The sequence below is a fragment of the Vidua macroura genome, chromosome 1 (genome assembly GCF_024509145.1).
Source record: "Vidua macroura isolate BioBank_ID:100142 chromosome 1, ASM2450914v1, whole genome shotgun sequence".
Classification (NCBI taxonomy): Eukaryota; Metazoa; Chordata; class Aves; order Passeriformes; family Viduidae; genus Vidua; species Vidua macroura.
The window spans coordinates 115,219,538-115,245,055 of NC_071571.1; the positions used below are offsets into that span (position 1 = coordinate 115,219,538).

At 37.0% G+C, this 25,518-nt stretch overlaps 1 protein-coding gene across 1 annotated transcript in view; it reads left to right on the forward strand.

Annotated features, from left to right (window-relative positions):
* The window catches only part of LOC128814067 (lipoxygenase homology domain-containing protein 1-like), a 132,043-nt gene that overhangs the window by 95,349 nt on the left and 11,176 nt on the right, over nucleotides 1-25,518 (forward strand). The window contains exons 31-38 of the mRNA XM_053989636.1: nucleotides 1,087-1,328; nucleotides 3,874-4,000; nucleotides 5,652-5,800; nucleotides 19,096-19,303; nucleotides 20,829-20,888; nucleotides 21,191-21,369; nucleotides 21,923-22,145; nucleotides 25,326-25,480. Coding sequence (XP_053845611.1) covers nucleotides 1,087-1,328; nucleotides 3,874-4,000; nucleotides 5,652-5,800; nucleotides 19,096-19,303; nucleotides 20,829-20,888; nucleotides 21,191-21,369; nucleotides 21,923-22,145; nucleotides 25,326-25,480 — 1,343 coding nt within the window. The remainder of the gene's footprint in view (nucleotides 1-1,086; nucleotides 1,329-3,873; nucleotides 4,001-5,651; nucleotides 5,801-19,095; nucleotides 19,304-20,828; nucleotides 20,889-21,190; nucleotides 21,370-21,922; nucleotides 22,146-25,325; nucleotides 25,481-25,518) is intronic.

The following is a 25,518-nucleotide window of genomic DNA, read 5'->3' on the forward strand; positions in this document are numbered from 1 at the left end:
CTTTGTCTCACTTTGCATAAACAGAGCTAAGTCATGTTATTAAAAAAATTCTGCTCAATTCTGCAGTAGCCCAGGTGACCAAAAATTCTGATTTTCACAATTTTTTAAAATTGAAACCATGACTTTGATAACCCTGAATTTTCCATATATTCTATTAACATGAATTCAAATATTAAAGTTAGCTAAATCAGTGAGATTTTTTGGATGGAGTTTCTGATCTTCAAAACTGTCTTGTTTATTGAAGTTTTAACCAAATATCTGTTCCATATAAAGTTGCAGAAGTTACTTAGGAGCCCACCTGACATTCTGAGACTTCAGGGATCTGTCAATTCATCTCTAGTGCTTAAGTGACTAAATGCTTCAAAAAGACCTAGTGAAAATTCTCCTGGAGTGTTTCCTGAGTCCCTAAAGTAGACAAATCTATGTGATGGTATATAGGACTATTTTTAATCTCTCAGCAAACATTACTTCTTCACAGAAGAAATGGATAAAGTTTTGTACTTTGCTGTCATGATAATTGTGGTGAGGTATGATAAAAATATTCCTTTTCAAGCGCTGAACCATATGATCTCACCACCATATTCTTATAGTATGTATAGAGCATATTTTAACATGTTCATTTAAGTAAATTCCCAAAAAGTTAAAACGCAAATATTCCCCGACCAAAAGCAAACCTGATAACCAGTAGTATCTTGTAAAAAATATGCTGCTTTTGAATGGTGACTAGTGCAAAAAAATATTTAAAATCACCAGGAGATACTTATAAGGGCCAGGGGAAGAAATCAGCAGATTGTCATGGCTCGTCACAAGTCTCTAATGGTGAACTGGCAATCTCATCTGCATGTTGCTCTTGGACTGGCACATCTCTAAAGTATCAGCTACCACTATGAAAGCACTGATGTCCAAATTTGCTTTTCACTAAATTGATAATAGTGAGTGAATCTGTTATGTGCCGGTATTTGAGCTCTGCACAAAGGTGGGAATGGGTTGCTAGTCCCTCACTACCTCAGCCTACTACAAATTGATGTATTATTTTGGATATTCAGCAAAACCCATTAATTTTTTTATGCTGTTTTATTTCAACAGGGACTTGGGATATCCACGTCACAACTAGTGATATTTCTTCTAGTTCCATGAACCCTAAAATGTCTCTAACAGTATGTGGTGAAAAAGGAACTTGTACTTCAGTCATATTCCCCAAAGGATCCCTTAAAAAAGAGCAGATTTATGAGACTTCTATTGAACTAAGTAAGAAATTTAATACTATATTCAAAGTTCGCCTAGAAATTGAAGAAGCTGGAGAAGGAGAGACTTGGCATTGCCGTGAGGTAAAAATTAAAACCTAAAGCAATTATTTATTGCGTCTCTATTATATATATTTTTTTTTTGCTTTCCATATTCTATTGTTATTTCTTACAGTTTTCAGTCCTGTCTGAGATTGCTAAATTTTTAATTTACAGAAGCTGTAACAGTTGTAGAGTACTAACTTCAGAGACTGTTCAAAACACTAGGATAGCTATGGATAACAAAAATCTTATGAACTTGGATCGATTTCTGGAGAGCCATATATACAGATGTGCCATCATCTGTAGCATATCAAGTGATGTCTTTTCAGAACTGTACTCACTGGCATACATTACAGTATTTACATAACTTCAGCTTGGCTGTTACATGTTGTAGAGTCAGTGATCCATGGCGAATAATTAAGGCAGACACTAGAAATGCATTTTGATGAAACTATCTGCCTTTTAAGTTGGCATGTGAAAAAAAGAGTTGAATAGCAAAAGTGACAATCTTTCTTCTGATATCCAGCTAAAACCTGACATCACACTGAAATTGCTGTGGCATTTCACTATATGAAAAAATATCTTCATCTTCTTATGCTGGAAAAATAAAAACAATTCTAAAGGAAAGATTAATCTTCTTTAAAATTGCAGACATGCTTTTGTCCATTAATGTTTCTATTTTATTCTTATTAAAAACTGGAAAAAATAATTTTCCTTTCCAATACATGATATTACTGAGCTGAACTCCCTGACATTTAAATGGTAGGCAGGTTGTTAATTTCATCTTCATAGCCAGATGAAATAGTAATGCAACAAATCTATCAAAATTAAGACTGCTTCTGGAGTATTGTAGAAGACAGTAAATCACAGGAAAAATTTCAGAATAGAAACTGGCAGTTGAAAACAGTGACATCTATTAGTCTGCTTTACTTCATTAGCTCAGAACAATCACTCAAAGCTCAGTTTAAGAGAAATCAGCATCATTTATATAAATAAAGGAAAAGATGCACACTTACCTTAGGTAGGAAGAGGTAGAGAAACAAATTATAGATTTCCCTGCTTTGGGATACATGTCAATTATGTGGGTTTTAGGAAGACATTTCCTCTTATTCCATAGTTTTTATAGCAGGACTGGCTGAATCCTTGTGTAAAATAACTAGGTTGGTATAGGAGGTTGTGGATAATATCTATCTAATAATATAGGATATATGTGGATAATAATATATTATTAAAGACAACGTAGCAGTGTATTTACACTGCTGGTTAGAATCACCATGGTCATTTCTATGCTATTTTGTTTTGATTTTACAAGATTGCACCTCCAGAAAGTCTGAGATTTCTGCATTCTATCAAAAATAAATGCAGGTGTAGTTGGTTGAATGCCATATTTAGATTCAGACATCATTGTTATCGCCATAACTCAAAATAATAATCGTGATTTTTTGAGGAAATTGAAATAATTAGAAAATAACGCCTAGAACAAAATTAATTAAGGTATGCCTTATTTCTGCAGCATGCTAATATCTTCATTCTTGCTTCTTTCACTTCTTGAAGAAATAAAACACAGTAAATGAAATCTGAGTTTCAATAACATGTTCAGGAATGTAGATATTATTATGAAAGGAAAATTGTGCTAGCATTATACTTCACAGTGCATTTAAAAAACTCTTTTCAGTGTGTCTGTCATAATGAAAAATACTGAGTCTTTTGAAGACAAAATAATGCTACCATCTCCCAGTGACAATTCCTAACCAAAGCTGGATTTGCTTACTAGCTTAAAGGTTTGGACATTTTAGTGAGTTAGGTCATGAAGAATTTAAATGAGTGAATTATACGTGCCCTTTTTAAAGCATAATTACTACCTACAAAGTATTTTCAAATATGTTGTCAGTTCTAGGTTTAAATACTTTAGAAAATGGGAATTTATCTCAGTGTAGCTGGTAGTACCATAGTGTAAGATATCTCATTATTAAAACATGTTTTCTTATAGAAAGAAGAAGCTTTTTAGCTCAGGATCACCATTTTCTTAGTTTATACACAGAATTTCATAGAAATTGAAATTGGTACCAAACTCTATATATTCAAGTGATACATATGTATCGATATATATATATACATGTCAGAAAGCATTCTTAATTTCTATATTTCAGTTTTTCCCAGAAACATTCCTTTTTCTTTCTCCTGTTACTTAGAATAAGAAAACATTCTGTGCTGAAAAATATTGTGGCATATTGACATTTCTCACAAGCTGAAATGTGCCCATATCAACACTTCTTTTTCTTCCATATGCTGGATGAATGGGTTACAGAAAGGAAACTTTTTGAACAATTTCAAATATTTTTTTTTCCTTCACTGCAGTCTCTGCAGCAATAATGTTGACAACATTTTAATTACCTTTAATTGGGAAAGATATGTATTCCTTCTCATTTAAAAGGCTGTTTTCAAAAGCATTTTAGAAAAAAATATTTCGTCTTATTTTAAAATTTTGAAATTATATATCATAGCTGTTTAATAGTTTGTCTTTTGCTATAGTTTGCATTAGAGCATAACAGATGCTGAAGTTATTTCTTTTTATTTCTTTGCTAAGGTAAAGCTTCAACACAGAGAAACTAAAAATGTTCTAGAATTCCCATTTTGTCATAACTTTGCCGATGAAGAAGGAGGAAGAGTGTCTGAACTTCCGGTTCTCACACCTGGGTCTCCTTTTCCAGCAGGTTTGTCACAAATTGGAAACACTGGGAGAGATTTGGTCAGTGATGATGTCCAATTTTCAGAGCAGTACCTGCAAAGGATTTTGCAGATATTTTCTGTTAATTTCTGCCTGATGATGCATGGCTAGGTCCAGTCCAGTCCAATGTTTAAAACCAGTATCTTAGATCCTAAAACTGAGCATTGTGCACTCAAGTCTGATTGGTATCAGTTTGTGACACATAAAAGAGCAAGCATATGGCACTGAAGCTTTTAAAAGGGCTTTGAACAGTACTCAGAGTTTAGCTTTTACTCAGTGATATGATTGGGTTCCCTCACAGACTGAGCAATGGAAACACAGAGGAGAAACTCTTGCACAGACTGAGCAAGGGAAATACAGAGGAGTAACTCTTGTCCTGTAATTTCAAGCAACAAGGAGATCCATGACCCCCCCGGCCCAAACAGATCTCTTGCTGTTTGTCTAGAATTGCAGACATTCTTTTTCTGTGACCCAGCAGTTGCATGTCATCCAACTCCATCAGAGTTGGGACTTGGTCCCCTCAAGACTAGATATGTTTAGTTTGTTCTGTTTTTTACGCGGTTCTATAACCAAAGTCTGAGAAGAATGGAAGAACTCTTATCCTAAATGAATATTCTACCATGATAATATCCGAGGCTACTCCAGGAGTTAAAGGTTTAGATCAAGCACAGAAGTAATCTGTATATTCTTGCCTCTTTTGCTGGGCTTTCAAAGTTAGTATCAAACAAAGCACTTAGGCAGAAGCTTTTTGAATGTGAATTTGAAAAAGTATTGATGGGAAATTCACTGGTAGAGTTCTTTGCTTTTAAATACTTCTTAGATTTATTTCTTTCTGGAAGAACACAAATATTTAAATATTTTAAAATGCTGCTCCTTTTTCTGAGGACCATTTAACATGAGGACAGGTACTTTTTCTTTACCTCTCCCCACATTTTTTTTTGCTTTTCAATTGAATGTTTTGGAGATGTGCTCTCTTTCTTATTTTAGGGGCCATATCACCATTGTGTTATGCATTTCTCTGGGAGTACAAAGAGGAATTTTACATAAGCAGCCTTTCAAGGAGTGCTCAGCTGAAGGGTTGTGTGTTCACACTGAGTGTTCTTTCACATGTAATCACCTCTCCTGAGGCCAGTAACTCCAACTGGTGCAGTGCAGAGTGAACAGCCACTGACTGGACCATGATCCACAGGAAATACAAAAGTTGCTTTCCTCCTGACAGAGTCTAGCTTTGTTTGACCTCCATGAGGCTCTAAACACAGATGTACTTGTTGAGTGATTTAGTATCATTCATAGCCTAGAAACTTTGTCATTTGAGTGTCATGTATTTAAATGCATGCAAGAGGTGATAAGAGTATTATTTACATGTTTTTATACCAACTTGTTATGTGTTTTTTTTTTTTCTTCTGCCTGTGTTTCAGGCCCACTCAAATTATTTAGCTTATTATTCTTTATAATAGTTGCTCTTAAATTCTAATTACAATGCATCTATGTGCTTTTCCAAGCATTACACTATATTTTGGTCCTCTGATCACTCCAGATAGGATGAAAATTGAAAATATAATACAAGTAATTTATTAAATAACATATGTTTTAATTGATTTAGGTTTGGTAAACCTTTGCTCTCTTTTTCCCCACAGTGAAAATCTATGTTCTCTACATCACCACTGGAGCTATCCCTGGGTCAGGAACAGATGCAGATGTGTATGTCATGCTGCAAGGCTCCTTGGGAGATACTGGCAGAAGAAAATTAATTAGAAAAGGAGATGAAAATTTCACAAAAGGAAAGGTATACTTATAAGTTTTGCAAGGTATTTTTCACTTTTAGAACCAGTCCTATTACTGTGGATTTGGTGGGAATAAGGAAGTCTACAAAATCCAGTTCACAACACCCTGTGATTAAGTGTGTGTCTATCAGTATCTCAGTCTTACGTGGGAAATACCAATCCTTATGCAGCTGATGCTAGCAACAGTTACAGCTAATAAAGTGACTATATCAAGTGCTTTTATATTCAATTTTACATTCAAATTTTAATACCTCTTTTCTGCCCATGCCATTCTTCAGACTATGCCACCTTTCCCTGATTTCTACTGTCTGCCCCTCAGTCAGACTCTTGGTCTCTCTCCAGACTGTCAGAACTACCCTCCATAGTTTTCTTTGGTGTACGAGGAGGGTCTTTCATTCACTGTGCAGGAGTGAGTCTTGTAGCTCATAGACATAGACCAGTCAAAGTCCAATACTGCTGCCAGAGGTGCATTTCCTTGATGCATTGTCAGTATAAGCAGAAATTGGAGGGAATTTAGGTACTGAATGTTCCCATTGGAAGCTCTGGGCAGAGGGAGTGAAATTTTCAACTGAAAAGATCACGAGGTATTTTGAACATGGAAGAAACAAATTGCTTATATTTACTCTGGCTCTTTTTTGAAAACAAATTTGAGAATTGAAACATTTTTTAACAGATTCTAAAACAAACATCTGTTACAGAAAACTTGTGTTGGAATAGTTGAAGTTTAGAAAAAAATCCACCAGTGTCTTGCAACTAGTAAGTTATTTTCTTCTGTTGGTGTTGGCTGCCAAGAAAATGAGAGCTTCTCCAAGGATGCAAGCTTCCAAATCAGCCTAGACTGATAGCCAAAGCAGAGACATGGTATGTGTAACTAGGCTACCCCTAGCCTTGTCAATTCAGTGGCAATTGAAAGTGGGTATTATATTTCTGGATTTCAGCTACTTGAAATACTTATTCATAAGAAAAGTTGGAGAGTTTAAATCTTTATTTTTAAGGGATTGAATACTGTGGATAAGGCTACTCAGTTCTGGTAAAGTCACATTTGTCTTCCCTGAAGACAAATGCTGAAGTTCAGGTTATGGTTTACTGATAAGCTGATTTAACTGAATTTTAGAGTTGCAGTCCTTTTGTCCTCATGAAGTAAAGTTAGTTTAATATAAGTTTTACTAGATTCCTCCTTAAATCATAGACCCGCAAATGAGTAATCTGATTTTTAGACTGGTAGTTTTTAATGAAGAGGGACCAGGGATGCACATCTAGAAATGTTGACTAAGAAAGCAGAAGCTAACCACAAAGATTTATAACCTGAAGGGTACTTTTATAGTATTAGCATATACTTCAGTTTAGCTCAGAATTTTTCTCTCTTACAGAGTAAGATGCAGATCTGGCATATAGCCATCTCTTCACTATTTATTTGACATTTTATAGGAGCAGTGTGTGAATATAACACAGTATCCTTATATTTCTAAATGTAGATATCAGCACAGGAGAATTTTAAGGCTCTAAAAAGAAATGCTTGTAGATAAGTAATAGAGAAAGACATAAAAGTCTTGATTCACTCATTGTTCAGTGAAAATAAAGGTATTTGGTTAATTGAAAAGTATAAAATTACTCTGCAAGAAAGGCTCCTGCCTATGCAGCAGTATTTTTTCATTATATGTTTTGGAAATTTCCCAGTGTTTTCTTCCCTTTAAAAGTAATCTCCAAAAGGACTCTCAAGTGTGGAATGTCTCTTTCTACACCAGCCCAATCACATATTGTGCCAAGCACCCCTGCAGTCAGAGATTCTGCACTTGGTGGTTTAGGGGATTTGGAGTATAACAGGCAGAATTTGCATTCAGAATCTTAACAGTTGTTCTGACATTTTAAAATGTGCTTTTCCTTGCAATAATTTTTCCCCTGACTATACTGTAACAGCTAGTGAACTGGAACAATGTTTCTGTTCAAAATCACATCAAAATATGGTGTTAGTCTCACAGAATGTCAGGGCTTTTACAAGCAACAGTTTAGCTATGCAGAAATACATGGAAATATTTAAATATTCAGCAAAGTTTGCAGTGGATTGGAGATATTCTTCTCTCATTTAACACGTTTTTATTTTCATGAGCTAAGTTACATGATAGGAAAAGAGTGAATTAGCATCTTATATCTGAAAAGTTGCTTCGTGCCTTTCCAAAGTCCTTACACCCGTTAGCCCATAGAGAACTTGTAGGTAAAGTAATGTGCATGATATTATTAATTCACCAGTAAGGCCCTGTAGCTTACCCCTGAGAGGGCAGTGCTGTCACTGTTGAGAGCTGAGCTTCTGGTGATCTACTCATACAAATAGTGTGAGGACTTGTCCTGCTAGAACCATAGCCTTTCAAATTGCTATGACATTGATGTCTTGTTTGATGTCCTCCTAAAAGCTGTGAGGACAGGTAATGCAATCTCAGCACACATCTTCATGCAATGCAGATTTCATAAAATCCTAATAGTATTTATTCATGCTTCGTGAGTCAGTTTAAGCCTGATAGATGTTACCTGCTTATGAGCATTTTCTTGAACCAAGTATACTCAGTGCAGACATTCTCTGAAAACCAGGGCCCAGCTGTGTAAAATCCTTACAATATCTCCATGTTGCTTCTGACACACAATGTTTCTTCAGCAAATATAATTCTTGATGCTTCTTTATATGGCCTTTGATAGACTTGCTGTATGCTCTGTCATATGGCTGTGAGTTATCAAAAAACTTTTGCTTTGAGAATGTGGGGTTTTTTTCAGATCAGTTCCATCAAAAACAGTAAAGTACACTGAATATGTTATGACTGATATTTAAGTATTTTAATCTAGGCTTTATGAAACTGGCCAGTATTTTAAGTACTCCACTTTATAGAAGCACTAAATTCTCTGACAATTTTTGCTTCATTCTATTAGTATTTGAAAAGATATATTCTTTATCCTGCCCTATATTTAGACATCAGCTGCTCAGGTTGGTGCCATGGTAACTGCAGCACATACAAAAATTTTCAGTGAGAGGTGACTGTTGGTGCTCAGTTTCAGTACTCACTTACAGATTTAGCACTGACAATTAAAGAAAAAAAAACTTTGGCAAAAAGTCCACGTGTGCCAGGATACACTACAAAGAATCAGAATGTGGGGCAGTGTCCTGAGGTCACAAGTAGGAAGCCAGTGATATCCACATCCCACCACACTGATAGTGCTGCTATTTTGTGACTGCAGATAAACTTTCTCTTATGGAAAGCATGCCTGACATAATGATTAAATAGGTGCCAAATGTCATTGATCCAAATGTATTAATCACAGCGGCAGGCTGTTGGCCAAGTTACTGTTATACAGAAATGAACACTACATCAATCTGGTCATCTTAGAATCATAGAATTGTTGAGGCTGGAAGAGACCTTTAAGATCAAGTTCAGCCATTGACACAGCACTGCTAAGTCCACCACTGAACAATGTCCCTGACTACATGTTTCCCTGGGCAGCCTGTTCCAATTCTTGACAATAATTTCATTGAAGAAATTTTTCCAAATATCCAATCTAAACCTCCCCAGGTGCAACTCGAAGTAATTTCCTCTTATGCTGTGGCTTGTAACCTGGGAGAAGAGACCAACCCCAACCTGGTTGCAGCCAACCTTCCCCCCAGCCTCCTTCCTTTCAGGCAGTTATAGAAAGCAATCAGGTTTCCCTGAGCCTCCTTTTTTCAGGCTAAACAGCCCGAGTTCTATCAGCTGCTCCTTATAGGATTTCTGCTCCAGACCCTTCACCAGCTTCATTCCCATTCTCTGGGGGGACTTGCTCCAGCACCTCAATGTCTTTCTTTAGAGAGGGGCCCAAATCTGAGCACCGAATTCAAGGTGTGTCCTCATCAGTGCTGAGTGCAGGGGGACAATCACTGCCCTGGTCCTGCTGGCTACCCTATTTCTGATACATGCCAGGATGCCTTTGGCTACCTTGGCCACCTGGGCACATGCTGGCTCATGTTCAGCAGCTTTCAACCAGAGCCTTCAGGTCCTTTTCCATCAGCCAGTTTTCCAGCCACTCTTGCCCATGGGGTTTTGAGACCTAAGTGCAAGACCTGGCACTCAGGCCTCAAGCAGTTGGCCTTGGTCCTTTGATCCAGCCTGTCCAGATCCCTTTGCAGAGCCTTTCTGCCTTCCAGCAGATCAACATTCTCACCCAACTTGATGGTATCCGCAAACTGACTGAGGGTGCCCTTGATCCCCTCCTCCAAATCATCAAAAAAGCTATTAAACAGGACTGGCCCCAGTGCTGAGCCCTGGGGAACACCAGTAGCCACCATCTGCATTTAACTCCATTCACCACCACTCTCTGGGCCTGGCCATCCAGTCAGATTTTACCCAGAGAAGAGTGCGCCCATTGAAGCCATGAGTAGCCATTTTCTCCAGGACAGTGCTGTGGGAAATTGTATCAAAGGCTTTCTTAAAGTCCAGCTCAACAAATTTCACAGCCTTTCCTTCATTCACTAAAGAGGTTGCTCTGTCATAGAAGAAGATCAGGTTGGTCAAGCAGGACCTGCCTTTCATAAAGCCATGATGGTTGAGCCTGATCCCCTGACTGTCCTGTGTGTGATGTGTGATGGTACTCGAGGTGATCTGTGCCATGACCTTCCCTGGCACGTAGGTCAGGCCTGCAGTTCCCTGGATCCTCCTTCTGACCCTTCTTGTAGAGAGGTGTTACATTTGCTAATTTCCTGTCAATCGGGACCTATCCAGTTAGCTGGGACTGCTTGTAAATGATAGAAAGAGGTTTGGTGAGCACTTCTGCCAGCTCCCTAGGTACCCTTAGGTGAATCCCATCCAGTCCCATATGTATGTCTCTGTGCTGTAGCAGGTTGCTGGTCCTTTCCCCTTGGATTATAGGGGCTTCATTCTGCTCCCTGTCTCTGTTTCACATCTCGGGGCTGGAAGATCAACTGGTCTTGCTATTAGAGACTGAGGCAAAGATGGCAGTAAGTACCTCAACCTTTCCCTCAGCCTTTCCCGGCTTTCTTTGTGGCACTCCTGGTTGCTTGCACTCCCTCAGGGCTTCTTCTGTACACGGGGGGAGCTTGGCCACCATTGGTTCTGGCCCTGTGTGCTGTCACCTGCTGTGGCATGAGCTGCAGGTTCAGGGGGGCTCGTTCTGCTACCCCTGAGGTTCCTTTGGGAAGTTCCCCCGTGTACCACACTGCAGTGTTCAGCTGCTGATTGTGCCAGCACCAGAGTGGCTCACCTTGGCCACCATGTTTAAATCCATTGAGCAGAAGGATTAATCAGATGGGAACTAGGAAAATATGGAATACGATCATAGGGAAGGAAAAGCTGGTGAAGGTTGTCAGTGAGGAGAAATGCAGAAAGAAGGAACATAACTAAAGCTTTATAAAATCCTAGGAGACATGTTGCATCCCGGAGTTTGGGTTTAGATTAGGGTTTTTAATTTATGTTAAAATAAGTCAAGTTCTGTAATCCCGCGTTTCCCCCGTGTTGTTCCCGCCCGCGGTTTCTGCCCCCATGTTGCCTGTTGCCGGACCTTACCCCTCTGCCGCTCCTGTAACCACCCTGCCGTCCGGCCCCAGGAAACCCCGTGCTAGCCACACGATCCCGCTCGTTGCTCGGTGCCCGCCCCTGCGGGGTTCTCTGGTTGGTCGCTGTTGCGGGTGTCACCGCCACGGCAGCCGCCCCTATTGGGCGGCAGGCCGTGGATCCTCTCGCCCCGCCCCTCCATAAAGCCCTATCCCGCCGGCAGCCAGGCGCCATTTTCTCCCATGCGAGTGCCGGGAGCGGTCGCGTCTTTCCATCGAACCGCGCCACGTGACCAATAAACCGTTCCTGCCAAGCACGGAGTAAATGGACAAATTCCTTCCTCTTTGCCGGGTCCCTAGCGCACGGTAACAGCGGTTGGCCAGCCCACGCGCCCGAGACACGGAGCCGTGTCCGGGAACCCGCGGCAGCAAACCCCGGCAGCACGTGGAAGCTACGCCACAGCCGGGCTCCCAAGAGCCACGTGCAGCCGGGGAGAGCAAAAACCCACGCCGCAGAGACATTGGCAAATACCTGAGTTGTGCAGTTCTCATTGATACCTTCAGGATGACATTTCCCAGTCAGTGGTTACAGTCAGTGAGAGATTTATAAGGGACAGAGTGAGAACATCCCATTGCAATCACCCAGCTTGTCTATACAACACTGGCCAATGTTTAGAGCTGTGTGAATAATTAATTTCGGTTTCCTGACATATTCTTGAAGGGCAAGAAAACATGTAAAACTTTGCTGCAAAAAATTAAAAATTTTGCTGGGCAAAATTAATTAACACTAAAATTAACTGCAAGAGGAGAGTACTTCATTCTGTCTACACAGATCTTAAAAATAAATCATGTAAGTGACATTTCTAAAGCTGAAATGCATCTCCCTTAGTTTTACTTGCCTGTATTGTACACATTTGTTCTAACATGATGGCTTAATCATCTGTTGCAGAAAGGGATGGTTACCTTCTCTCTTCATTTGGACATTTATCTTAAAATGAAATTAGTTAACCTCAGAGAGTATGTGCTGCTTTCTTTGAAGAAAATTTTCTTATTATATAGTATATTTTCTTATTATATAGTATATTATTATTATTTTAGATAGGCCAAGTTAGGTAAGTGAATTTTATGCCCTGTTCATTTCAGGGTTTTGATAAACAAGGTAATTTTAAAATAAAATGCAGCTAAATTTATTAGCTTTATTTATAAAAAAAATCTTAAAATAGTTATGGTTAATACAAGTGTGCATTTTCAGGAAATAAAATATTCAATCATTTTCCTCAATGCAGCAAGAACTAAATTAAATTCAGTTCAAGTTAAATAGTTTAGAAAATATATCTAACTCCAAATGAATGGCTACCAGTGATGAAGTTTAAATCTAGCTGGAAAGTTGTTTCAAAGCTTAAGGAAACTTGTTTTTTCTTTTAAATGTTAGAAATTCACACTGTTCTCTGTCTAAATTTGTCAAACATTAACTTCTTGGAATTGAATTTTTTCACACTTTTGACTGCTAGTTTGGATAGCTCTCTTACACCAAATTTCTACTGCTTTTAACAGTATTTATGACAATAAGAAAATCAGTATGCCTTTGACAAGTTAAATAGATTATTCTGCTTGATTCACTGAAAGGAAGGCTTTCCAGTGATTTATTAACTCTCACAAATCTTTTCAGAGCACTCTTCAATTTAGCACCCTGCTTCTTCAAGTGTCATAACTGGAGATTGTATTTGCATAATCTCTGAAATCTTGTTTTCTTCCAGATAAATCATGGAAATACTAAAGAGCATAAGCTTATTAACTGGCTTCACTGCAATGAGATATGCTTGAAAATATTATCTTTTTACAGCTGCACTTGGAGATATACAAGTTAGACATTTTATTATCCCATTATTATATTTGATTATAGTGTCATAATCAAAATATCATACAATGATATGCATTTCTGAAGTTGAACAAAATTATATTCATCCTATTTTCTTTGCCTGTTAAACCAGATCTCAAACTTGGACTGTTATTAAATCAATCCAACAATCAGGCTGCATCAGATGGGATTGAATATGTCCAAAGTGATGGCTGTCTTATGTTTGTTTGTGTTTTGTTGCTCTTTTTGTTTGATTTTTAAATCTCTTTTGTTTGATATAATTTATGATTACAGCTTTGGATGTGGCTGATGATACTGATCTATGTAGCAGTCCTTTTGCATTTTATTAAATATATTTTAAAGTCTGATTGAAATGTCTTTACCTAGTTAGCAGAATGTTCATAGCTACTGATCATTATAAGATGCCTCTATTCTTTCTTACTCCTGTTGCTCTTTTGTGCATAGAAATCTTGTTTCAAAAAGATTTCTTTCCAGTTATACTAAGATTACTAACATAAGATCAGTGCAGGGCAAATATATTTGGGGTTTTTTACTACCCCTATTCTTTCACTGATTCTTCACCAATCTTGTTGAAGACTGATAAACTATGATAAATGTAGGTTATCAGAAACCTCTAATGATTCATTCATTATAATCCACATTACTTTTTTCATGCAAAGATAAAAGTTTTGAATTAATTTAGACCTGAGAATTTAACATAATACAAAAGCATGCTTGCAGAAATGTGAATCTAGAAGGAAATTTGGGGTTGGCTTTTTCAGATGCATGAAAAGCCCTGTTTTTAAAGAAGCATACAGAACACTACAAGGCAGTGAGGGCACAGTCAGAGGCACTGTCCATCCTTCCACTGAGCTGAGCCAAGACAGTACTGCTACCAGTGCTTGTCATCACTGCTGCTTACCACCCCATATTTCCACCTCTAAAGTCAGCTGGCACAGGGACATACATTTGCTCTGTCCAAATGTTTGTTTAGTTTAAGCAGTTCATATCATTAGTGATTTGGGCTTTTTCACTTGGTCTATCTTGATAAAATTTTGCTGGAGCTGATTTTGTGGTTATGCTGGCCCAACTAAAAATGTGATAACTTCCATCTAAGAGGAGGTAGTGATGTGACAAGCATTTGGGACAGGGTGGAGAGGTTCTGTTCAGCACAACTGGAAGAGCCCACAGGACCACAGTCTGAAGGGGCAAAAGTAATTTTTCTCTTTTTTCTCCTTTTACAGGATTGTTTACACTCTGTTTCTGATTGGGCTCAGTGTTACAGGGGGCCTTTATTTTGCCTTCTTGTGTTAAAACTCCTTTGTTTTCAGTTTCTCCAGATTAACAAGTGAGATCAAAATAATCAATAGGTTCACTAAGCTTAATAGAAAAGGTCCTTTATCTAGGCACTCTGACTCCTTTTCCAATAAAAGCCTATTAAAATGATACTAACATTAGCAGTATGGGAAATCACTTGTGCATACAGGTTGATGAAATGAAGCATATGGTGTGTCTTGACTTGCCATTTTCAGTTCTTCTGGGAATATCATCATTAACCAACCATCAAGTCTCAATACCAAGCCTGTAAAATGATTGGCATTTATAAAGGTAAATATTGCACAGTGACTGTTCAAATGCTTCTTCTGTTACAAGAGCTATTGCAGCTGCTGCAGACAGTGATATGTTGCCAGCACTGTCACAGAAGAGAACTGAATAAAGTCATAATAAACTGGGTCATAGATCCAAAGAAAAGGCTCAAAATGTGGGTCCCTGGAAAAGAAAGAAACATTTGAAGAAAATCTGAAAAGGAGTTAAGAGAAAACCCACAGATTTTAAATACTCTGAAAAGATTGCTGGAATTATTCTTATAAAGGAATTTTTTAGTCCTTATTTTCTTAGCCAAGATGTATGAAAAGTACCAATTCTGGTTTTACTAGGGCAGCTCTTCTGGGTCATAGAGGATGTATGGCTCTACCTTTGTCAATCTTAGCTGCTCAGACTGGGAGAATATCTTTCTTTCTCCAGGCAGTGTTAATTAAGAAAATTTAGTGGGCTGTACATACATACAAATTCCTTTAATGCTATTCTGAGGAAATTCAATATAAGCTCTGCTGAATTAGACAATACATATTATTATCAATATTTAAGGTGACTTTTCAGTTCAAACCTAATTTGCTAGTAGTAACTAAAAAACAATTAACATTTTTTTTCCCTAGGGGAAGATTATAAAGATAAATTTCATATTCTATAGGTTTGTTTATCTTCTGTGTGTTTTCTTCCTATCTCTTCTCTTTTTGCAGAAGAATTAACCCTCCAGTAATTTAGAAGGTCCCCATTTGTAAGTCAAATAAAAGATAGAGTATCATGTGACATACAAGACCTGTCAACAACTTGAATATTTAGAAATTTTTATGCCTAATCCATGGTCTCAGATGAATGTACAAAAATATTAGCTAAATTATTAATAATAATTGAATTTCATAGAATTAGAATGAAATATATGTCATAATCTCTCTGTTTGCTTGAGAGGAGAAAAGTGAATTAAATTTAGGAAATAAATTATCTCTAGCCAATTGTTTTTAGTTCTAACAATTATAGTTGCTGCTCTTTCTCTGTTCTTTTTTGGTCTCTTGACTAAAATAAAGCTCATTACACTGTGTAGATTTTCAAATATACACATAAAGATAAAATGTAATCTTGTCTGCAAGGTGAGTTTACCCCAGATGACACAATTTCTAGTCTATTTAATAGTTCCTTAACTTTCAGTTTATTAGATGTTTCAACAGTCTGCTGATTTGACCATGGATTTCTGAGATTTTACATTCTCTAAAGTGAGCTTGTTAAAATGGCACATTGACAAGTGATAAAGTACTGCGTCTAACACAAACCAAACATCAAAGTTTTCACAAATTGTTATTCCATCAAAATATACTTATTTTCACAGGAAAAAGGAATTGGGAAACCTTTTGTGTCTTAACTATACTTGCTTTTATCTGTGGCTGGATCCTCCAGGTCATAGATAACCCATAGCACATGCTGTCCCTGATTTATTAAGTCACTAAGTTAATAAGTACTAAAAGTTTGTTAAGCATCAAACTTGGTGCAAATCAGACCCAGCTGTTCTTCTGGGGACAGCACAAGTCTAGAAGCCAGCAGAATATTGTCTGTAATTTTCCTATATTCCTAACTCTCCTTTCCAAGAATGGATCACTGACAACAGATTTTTTTGGAGATGCTGATGATCATGCCACTAAATTAATCATTCTCAGGAAAACTATTTTCTCTTAAAAAGAAATTATTCTGACAAGGGCTTTCTCATGTGTTTCCCATAAAACAATTGTACTTGTTTCAGCTGGGGTAGAATTAATTCTCTTCCCAGTGGCTGGTATGGGGCTGTGTTTTGGATTTGTGCTGAACACAGGGCTGATAATACAGAGATGTTTTTGTTATCACTGAGCAGGGTTTACACAGAGCCAAGGCCTTTCCTGCTTTTTGTGCTGCCATGCTGGTGAGGGGGCTGGGGGTGCACGGGAGGGTGGGAGGAGACACAGCTGGGACAGGCGACCCCAACTGACCAAAGGTATATTCCAGACCATGTGGCATCATGTTCAGTATAGAAAGTGGGGGAAGAAGGAGGAAGGGGGACATTTGGAATGATGACATTTGTCTTCCCAAGTAACCACTGCAAGTTCTGGGGCCCTGCTCTCCTGGAGATGGCTGAACACCTGCCTGCCCATGGGAAGCACTGAATTCAGTCCTTGTTTTGCTCTGGTTGTGTGCATGGCTGTTGCTTTCTCTATTAAACTTTATCTCAACCCACGAATTTTCTAGCTTTTACCATTCTCATTCTCTCCTTGATCTTGCTGGTGAGGGGGTGAGCAAGCAGTTCTGTGGGGCTTGGATATTGCCTGGGGTTAAACCTCAACAGTCATGCATTACTATAAGCATAATCATTTGCAAGAACTAGCAGCAAGAAATTTTAGGATAAATTTTTGCATTTTGTGAACTTAAAATATTTATTTTACTGACAGACACAGGGATCTGCATGTTTCTTACTTCAGTCCATGTTTTTCAGTCATCTCCTAACTGCATGTATTTTTAATATATTTCATTTAATAAATGTAACAAATTCATTTTATTCAGGCATGATGATATAAATTTACCAATCCAATTAAAGCTGGAATAAAGGAGTGATCAAATTAATATCACAATTAATGTAAATTAAGAGTTCAAATTAATGGTATTCAATCATCAAATTAGTCCAGTAGGTAATAAAATAAAATGGTTGTGTTGACACTAAATCTTAATTTTTTGATTTAGCTAAGGAAAACATGAAGAGGAGCCTCTTTTCCTGCAGTTCTGCACTCCATCTAGAATTTCAGCCATTCCAATGTATTTGCTCTGCTGTTAAATTCACTAAGCCGCTGATAACCTTGACTCCCTGTGAGGAAGTACAGCTATTCAAGTGCCTCTTTCAGATTTTTTCCTTAATGTCATTGTCTCATTCTCCCATTTCACATGATAGCTTAAGAGTGATAATGCACATGTGTTGATTAGATGGTACATTGTAGCAGTTTTTGACTAACATGACCTTTCTGTCCAGAAGTTATAGAGTAATTAGTTGATTATTATTATTTTTAGCACACTGTTAAAGGTGTGGTTCACAAACACACACACTTTCAAATTCCCATACAGATATTAACGAAAAACAAGAAAAAAAAGTTGAAAAACAAATTAAAAATTTTTCTGTTTCTGGGGATTCTTTTTAAAGTAGTCATATATTATCTGCAATTTTAAGCTCAGTATTTGAGCTTATGCTGTGTCTTATTAAGTTGCAAGCTGGTTAGGCTCATCTTTGTGACAACTGATGAAATCTTTCATCAGTTCTTCAGCTGGAAGACCTGTCCAGGAAATAATGGAGGTGGAGAAAGAGAACTGCTATTCTCTGTTTCATCTCTGCATAAGCCTTTAAGGGTTGCTCTGGCAGATCAACTTCAGTGTGAATTGCGTTGGGAAGACTGCAAGACTTTTCTGGACTCAATCATTATTGCTACCTATTCCCTTCAAAACCATCTTTGCCTCTTTCAATCATGCTAGAAATTCCATAACAAATAACACTAGATTTCAACAGTTATCAACCCCAGTAGAAATTAGATGATAATTCATAAACCAATAAAGCAAAAAATGTGGAAAGTCTCTGTGCCAAGAATTTAATGTCTGTTTTTCTGCTGAGGAAACAGGAAATAAGTGTAACACTCACAAAAAGCCAAAATCACATATTGTGAAATTGTTGAATGTCTGATATATCACAATTTTCTTTAGGAATCTTACTTCAGTGTTCTAAACATTGTAAAATTATTGTGGGTTTTTTAACTGATAGAGAATAGCAGAACTTATTTTAACATAGTTTTATTTAATATTTTTCCTTCCATTCAATTATTTATATTGAAACTAATCCTACAAGTTAATCCAAATCTGGAACCAAGTCTGTCATTCTTTCTTTAAAGATTCCTTCTGTGATGCTTGTTTCTACCTTTCTCATTCCCTGCATTTCATTTCTGAAATGGCCCTTGGGGTCTATTTTGTTGAGAGTAAGATATGTTTAAAATATATTCCCTGTAGATCCCTGTAGATCAATTTTGGGAAGGAAAATTTCTCATTAAATGAGCATAAGCAACTGATAGATCTGTGTGGGCAAAGAGGGGATTTAACTGTAAATTGCAGATCCACAAAGGGAAGAAATACTTCTTAATGCAGGCATATAGCATGGTTAAACTTGTCATCTCTGGTTCTGTTGATATTTATTGAGTTAATAAAAAATCCTGATTTTCATCTCACTTTCATATTTCAAAATACACTAATAATTTAGTTAGATTATTCTGTTTCCATATGACTTCTGATTCTGAATTTTTCAGGTGGATATTTTTCAAGTGGAAGCAGTAGATATTGGTATTCTGCACAGGATGGTTGTTGAAAAAGGGAGAGGCTCTAACTGGCTTCTGGAGAAGATTACTGTAAAAGAGTCAGCATCTTCAGGGACAGAAACACTGTTTATGGCTCAAACATGGCTTAAAGACAGACGTGATGGAAAAAGATCTGCCTCAGTAACTCTGGATGCCACAGGTCAACACTGTCTTCAAACTATCATCTGCTAAGAAATTCATTCCAAACTGGAAAATGCAGCTATATTATTTGCTTCTACAAATAAGTTGTGATTTAAAATATTCCAGTAGAACATTGCCATTATACAGGGAATTAGTGTGTCTGAACACTTTGTGTTTTAGTATCACTTAATAACCACAATTTGCCAGAGGATAATTTCTGCTTTGTTACTCCAGATTTTCAGTGGTGTAAATGCCAAGTAATGTGTCCTATTCCTTTTTTACAAATTCCTACCTCTCCAAGTCTCACTTCTACACCTGCAAACTATTTTTTTAAAGCTTCTAATACCAATTACTTGCTAGGCAGAGTGAAAACGAGGTAAAAAGTGGGGAAAACTCTGTTTAAGCAGTGGAGAAAATGTCTCCATTGTATTCAAGATGACTAATTTACATATTTATGCTACACTGTTTGGACAGCTTTTTCCAGAAACTGGAGATACTTTTGACTGACACCATGTGAGTAACCAGGCCACAGAGGAGCAGTTTTGATCCCACTGCCTGTGGCTCTTTGTCAAGACAGGAAGGGAATGTACACCCTTGTGTCATGGCTTCAATCCAAGCATGGATTTCAACACAATCTGGCGTGCAAGCTGGGAGGAACCACAACACACTTCAACCAGATCAGTAGGCACCAAAGCCCAGAATGTACATCTATTTATTCTCCTGCCTCTCAGAGAAGTTAATTGACATTACAGATGAGTCCTTGGATTACAAAACATGTTCTAGATTTATTCTTCCTGGGCATTTGCTGGCACCAGCAATAGCCTCTTGAGACTGAAGAAGGTTCTAGTTCAATCGATTTCCTCTGCTATATGATCTCTAACTTTTGATCATTTGAAACCAGAAAAAAAAGGAGGAAACTGTTAATTTGCAAAACAAATAATTTCAGCTTTGGTTTAGTTTGTATGTTGGGACATCTCTGAGAAAAAAAAAAAAGGCAATATTTAGTTCTGTTTCTACTAAACTTGATTTGGACAAATGTTCCTGTGAGTTTCTTTATACAATAATTGGCAAATCAAGTCTTGGTTATGAACTCAAAAAAAGTCTTATTTTCAGTTCAGGTCACTACCTAATGTTTACAGGCAGCTTTGATCTATACCAAATCCTGATGAAATCAGTGGGGACTCATATCTATGGGAGGAACATCAGCCTCTAGAATGGGCATTAAAGACATCCAATTAGCACTCATTCATCCAGAGCATAAATTGTACAAACGAAAGAGAAATGCTTTAAAATGCAAAATACTTGAATCTTCATGTTACTACCATTTTCCTAGTAAAGAGCCAGCCCTAGAGACTATTTATTTAATAGGATGATATTTAGATGATGCTTAAATAGAAAATCACACTGTACATTTCCTAGTTAAATCTTTAATCTAAATGATATAATACTCAGTCAATTGCCTCACTAGACATGAATACAGACCTTTATTATCATATAGACACTGTTTTACAAAAATAGTAATTTTATCTTTGTTTTTAAAGTAGAAGTTCAGGAGAGGAGGAGTACATCTGACTGGCCTTTAGGAAGAGAGCAAATGAATTCAGGTATAACTTCTGTCATTACATTGACTGTTTTATTAATCAGTTCTGAAATAATAATGTGAGAATATTCTCATCACAATATGTCATTATACTTACTAGTACTGACAATAGTTTCCCCTTTGTAATAGTAAAAAATGGCAACAAACTTAGGGAGCTGCTCAAAACCCAGGTGACATTCTTATAAAATTATGTTCCCCATGTAGAACAAGGCATGTTTAGAAATTTTATGTCAGATAGCTTTTCTATGAAAATAGAAACATCCTTAATATTTTTTCCTTTTTATTTTCCGTATTTTATTTGTTCAGAAGGCAGATGGAGGATTTATTTCACAAAGCATCAAGAAGAAACAAAATCAGAATTTGAAAAGTTGTCAGAAAATATATCCAAGATGGTTATGGTTTTTTATGGAAGCAACGGCAAGTCAAATCCAGTTTCCATGGAAAACAAAGTGGAACATCAGACTGAGAACCAAATAACATATGATGTAAAATAATACATAGATTTGCCTATATTTAAAATTTCTTTGAGTTTCCTTTTAAAGAGAAATAATCATATAGTGATGTAAATATTGTTTTTATTTTTTGTATTGTTGTTTAAATATTCAAGAAAATCAAAGCTGAATTTTTCAATTGCATACCATATTTTATTTTTAATTTCTGGCTTTCTCAAGTTCATGATGTTCAAGCATATTCTTTTTTCCCCAACAAATAGTCATAGTTAATAATGCATATCACTTTAAATGACATTAACATTACTTATTCACATTAGAAATCATTGGCATATGTAATTTGAATTTGATAGAACAATTACAACGAGTGGCCCTAGAGGATAAAACTAAAATGTCCTTAAGTGCCCACAGTCAACCTGGTTCTGCTGCTTTTGAAGTGAATGGGACTTTTAGCACCAAGACTGATGCAAATGGGTGCAGAACTGTGCTGACTTCTTTAGAGCCAACTTCCTCTCTTCCTGTAAACTACCTATGCATTTATCTGCATACCTCTGTTTGGATGCTAACTAATTGCTTTGCTGATTCCTAGATACATTTGCGGTCTGATTTGGGAATGCTTTATAAAGTGAGGCTTGGTCTCAAGAGTTTGGAAAACAACATATCCCAGTTGTCTCTTCGTCACTTTAAAATACAGAACACATCAACCCTGGATACCTTTAGTCTCACCATAAATAAAACACTTCCTCTTTCTCCTAATGGAGACAGATGGATTGAATTCCCTATACAGTGGCCATTAAAAGAAGCACTTTCTGGTAGGTATAAATCTACTTCAAAGCAGTAGAGTGGTTCAGGAGGTTAACATGTCCTAGTATTACAGTAGAAACCTTTATCAAAACAGAAATTTTTATTGTCTTTATTTAATGATTCATAGAGAGTGGATAAGAAGTTAAAAGGTATGAAAGAAAATATTACCCACTCAGCTTAATTTCTGTACCATAAAGTGGGAAATGCAATATTCACTTGATTGCACAGAAGCGTTATTATATGCTACAAAGAACAGTTTATAAGAAATATCCTTTTCTTGCACTATTGTAATATTTCTACACTCTTTTGTTTAGTTCTCAGCTGCTCATATTGCTGACATTAACAACATGATTTTTTTATAGTTCTTTTACTATTAAGTGATTTTGTTGTTTGTTTGTACAAATATTCTCAGTAAATAACAACTCAAAACTACATATAAGCTTCAGCTTTATTACCTTTATATACTCCAAATATTTATGCCTCCTAAAATTAGCTCAACAATTCTTATATTTGTCATCTTGGTTAAGTAAAATAAAAGAAATCCTTTTACCTAAAATCCACCCTATTCCCTAATGTGATGCTTACTGAATGCTGCTATATGATGGAACAAATACTAACTTAATTAACAGACCAAATAATGATACTTAATATTCAAATAACTTCTGCCTGGGTTTTATGCAGAAAATAAATTAATTATTTGGGTAAAAAATAAGTCAGCTCATATAAAGTGAGCTGAAGTAGACATAAAATGAACTACCCCACACACTTTGAATTGGAATTTATGGCTCAGTTTCAGTGAGGTCTCTGAATGCATCCAAAAGTAAGTATGTGAATAATCTCAGTAGAAGTAACAGAGGTTGAAGTTTGGGATGATTTTGTATATTTTGGCTGCAATTGAAAATCTAAAATTTTTATCTAGGCTTTAGATTTTATATTGCGTAGAGGTGTTATTTTTACTTGATCGCTTACACAGTATGGATGCAGAACAGGGCTCAATGGCTTTCATCTCCTACACACAAGATTGAAACAAAGAGGACCTTCAGATTAGCATAAAGCACATGAGTGCACCCCTTGCAAAGGACTGATCATTGTCACATGCAGAAGTATTCAGGATACATGTACAAGCACACAGAAGTGAGGAGAGAAAGATGCAGCATGGGTGATAAAGGAGGGGTGAGACTGGAGTCCTTATGACCTTGGCTCTGTCTCTCACTAACCTTTGTTGAAAGAATAATTTCCCCTTTTTTTTTTTTTTTTTTTTTTTTTTTTCCTGGTAATATTTTTGTTCTTTGCAACTATTCTGAAATCAAGAGACAAAAAACATAACAAAAAGGAATAGGTGTTATATTATCTCTAAGTTTGAAATAGCTAATTTCTGTGGGTTTTATTTCTTTCCACCCTTGCTTTAGATATTTTCAAGGAGGGACTTGTAACCAGTGAATAAAAAAAACTAGGACAATGATTCCCCCAAATTTTTCCCCCATTTTTGTCTGAGAGAGCTTTAAGCAGCTCCACAGCAGGTGGTACATGTGGAGTTCAAAGTGATCTTTACAGACAAATTTACTTACAATTTATTGTGAAAACCAGATATGCTTTTTGACAGCTTTCTAAACCTAATTTATTTTCTCCCTTTTATCAGCTAAAAGCAAAACCAGTATTGTATTAATTGGAATGGAAAGCAGCTAATCACACTCACTATAACCAGAAGCCATGTGATGTTAAATTTCAGATACAGTTCTGTCCTTCATAGAGTGCCTTAGTATTTTATCTCACTTATATTTTCCTTTTCAAAAAAAAATATGCTTGGGATTGTGATGAAGCATTTGCTAATGGCTAATTGAAGCCATCAAAATGCAGTTGATAGAGTACAGACCCTCGAGATCTGGCAGCGCATACTTGTGCCTTTGGGTGCATTAATGAGCAGAGGCCTCCAGCTGAGTATATACATAAGTAGTTTCCCTTTACTGTACCTTCCTTTGAGATGCTTACACCACAGGAATTCCCAGGGATGACATGGTGCAATCTGTCTCCTGTCAAACATAGGCCTGTTCAGAAGGTCAATTTTGCACTGCTGTAGGTTTTAAGACAAAACAATTAAATATTGAAAAGGTGAAAAAAAACCTATTATGCTTCTTTCAAGCTGATTATTCCCATAAATTTAACAGAGAGACGTAACTCATATTGATATTATGAAATAATTAGAATTTTATAAAATTAATGGAGTTGTAATATTCATATATGTTACCCTTGTTTTATGTAATTTCTTTTCGGAGATCCCTTTAATCTTTCCCCTTTCCAATTCATTCAGTACACTAGAGAGATAAAAGCTTGGTTGCTACACTGGTGATCTGGTCACACTACCCAAACAAATACCACTGTTTAAGCATTTTAGCCCTCCTACCCTTGCCTACATTAATGTCCCTCAGTCGCCCCCCTCTGTACAATGGACTCTCCCGGTGCTATCCTCTGTATGATCTGATCCAAAGTTCATGAATGCAGCCTCTCCACTTGACTCCAGTGCAACGGGGCCACGATGAGTCACAGATCTAACTTGCCTTGGCTGGACTCACCTGGAACCTCCAGCCAAGATGGGCAGAGGATGCCCCGGTCAGATCATGCCTGAGCTACATCGTATGTGCATCTTTCCCTAGTTCTCTCTTTGGCCCCTTCTCCTGCACAGACATTGGGCCTATGTTGTAGCCTTATTCTCATTCCTTCTCTGTCCCTTTCTCCTTCTGCCCCCAACTCAATCACGAGGATGGATCCCAGGTCTTTTTCACTGTTTGTTGTGTCTGGGACTCTGGACAGCTCTGCCTCATGCAGATGTTGCAGAACCTGGTCAGAGAGGGCACTGCCTGAGCTGGGGTTATGCTCAGCTTCTACATTGTCCACTTTTGTGGGGCGGGTCCACTCTTGCTGCTTTTTGACAAGTGATCGAAGAATTAAACCTTCCAAATGCAATCCTTTCATTTTTGTTTTGGGCTGGTCCAGCCTCACTTCTCAAATTTCAGATCTGGGAGATGGTGGCAAAACAATTATGAAGAAAAATTGCAAAAAAATTCAGTTTTGCTATTATTTTCAAGTGCTTGAATTTTAATTACATCTGTCTGTAGAATGCCATGTTGTCAAATAGCTGTGCAAGGTTGTGGCAAAGTCTTAACAAAATCTCTTTTTGCTTGATATTGCAGTGGTTACATATCATCTAACAGTATTTTCAAGAAACATTTTAAATGAGAGAAATTTATTGCATATGACTGCATGCATATATGGTACTCATGGTGACACAGGAGACAGATCCCTTCTCCAGGCATTGCAGAATATACAGCAGGGAGAAAAAAACGAGGTACTCTGTCTTTAAGTACTTTAAAAATTACTCTTTAA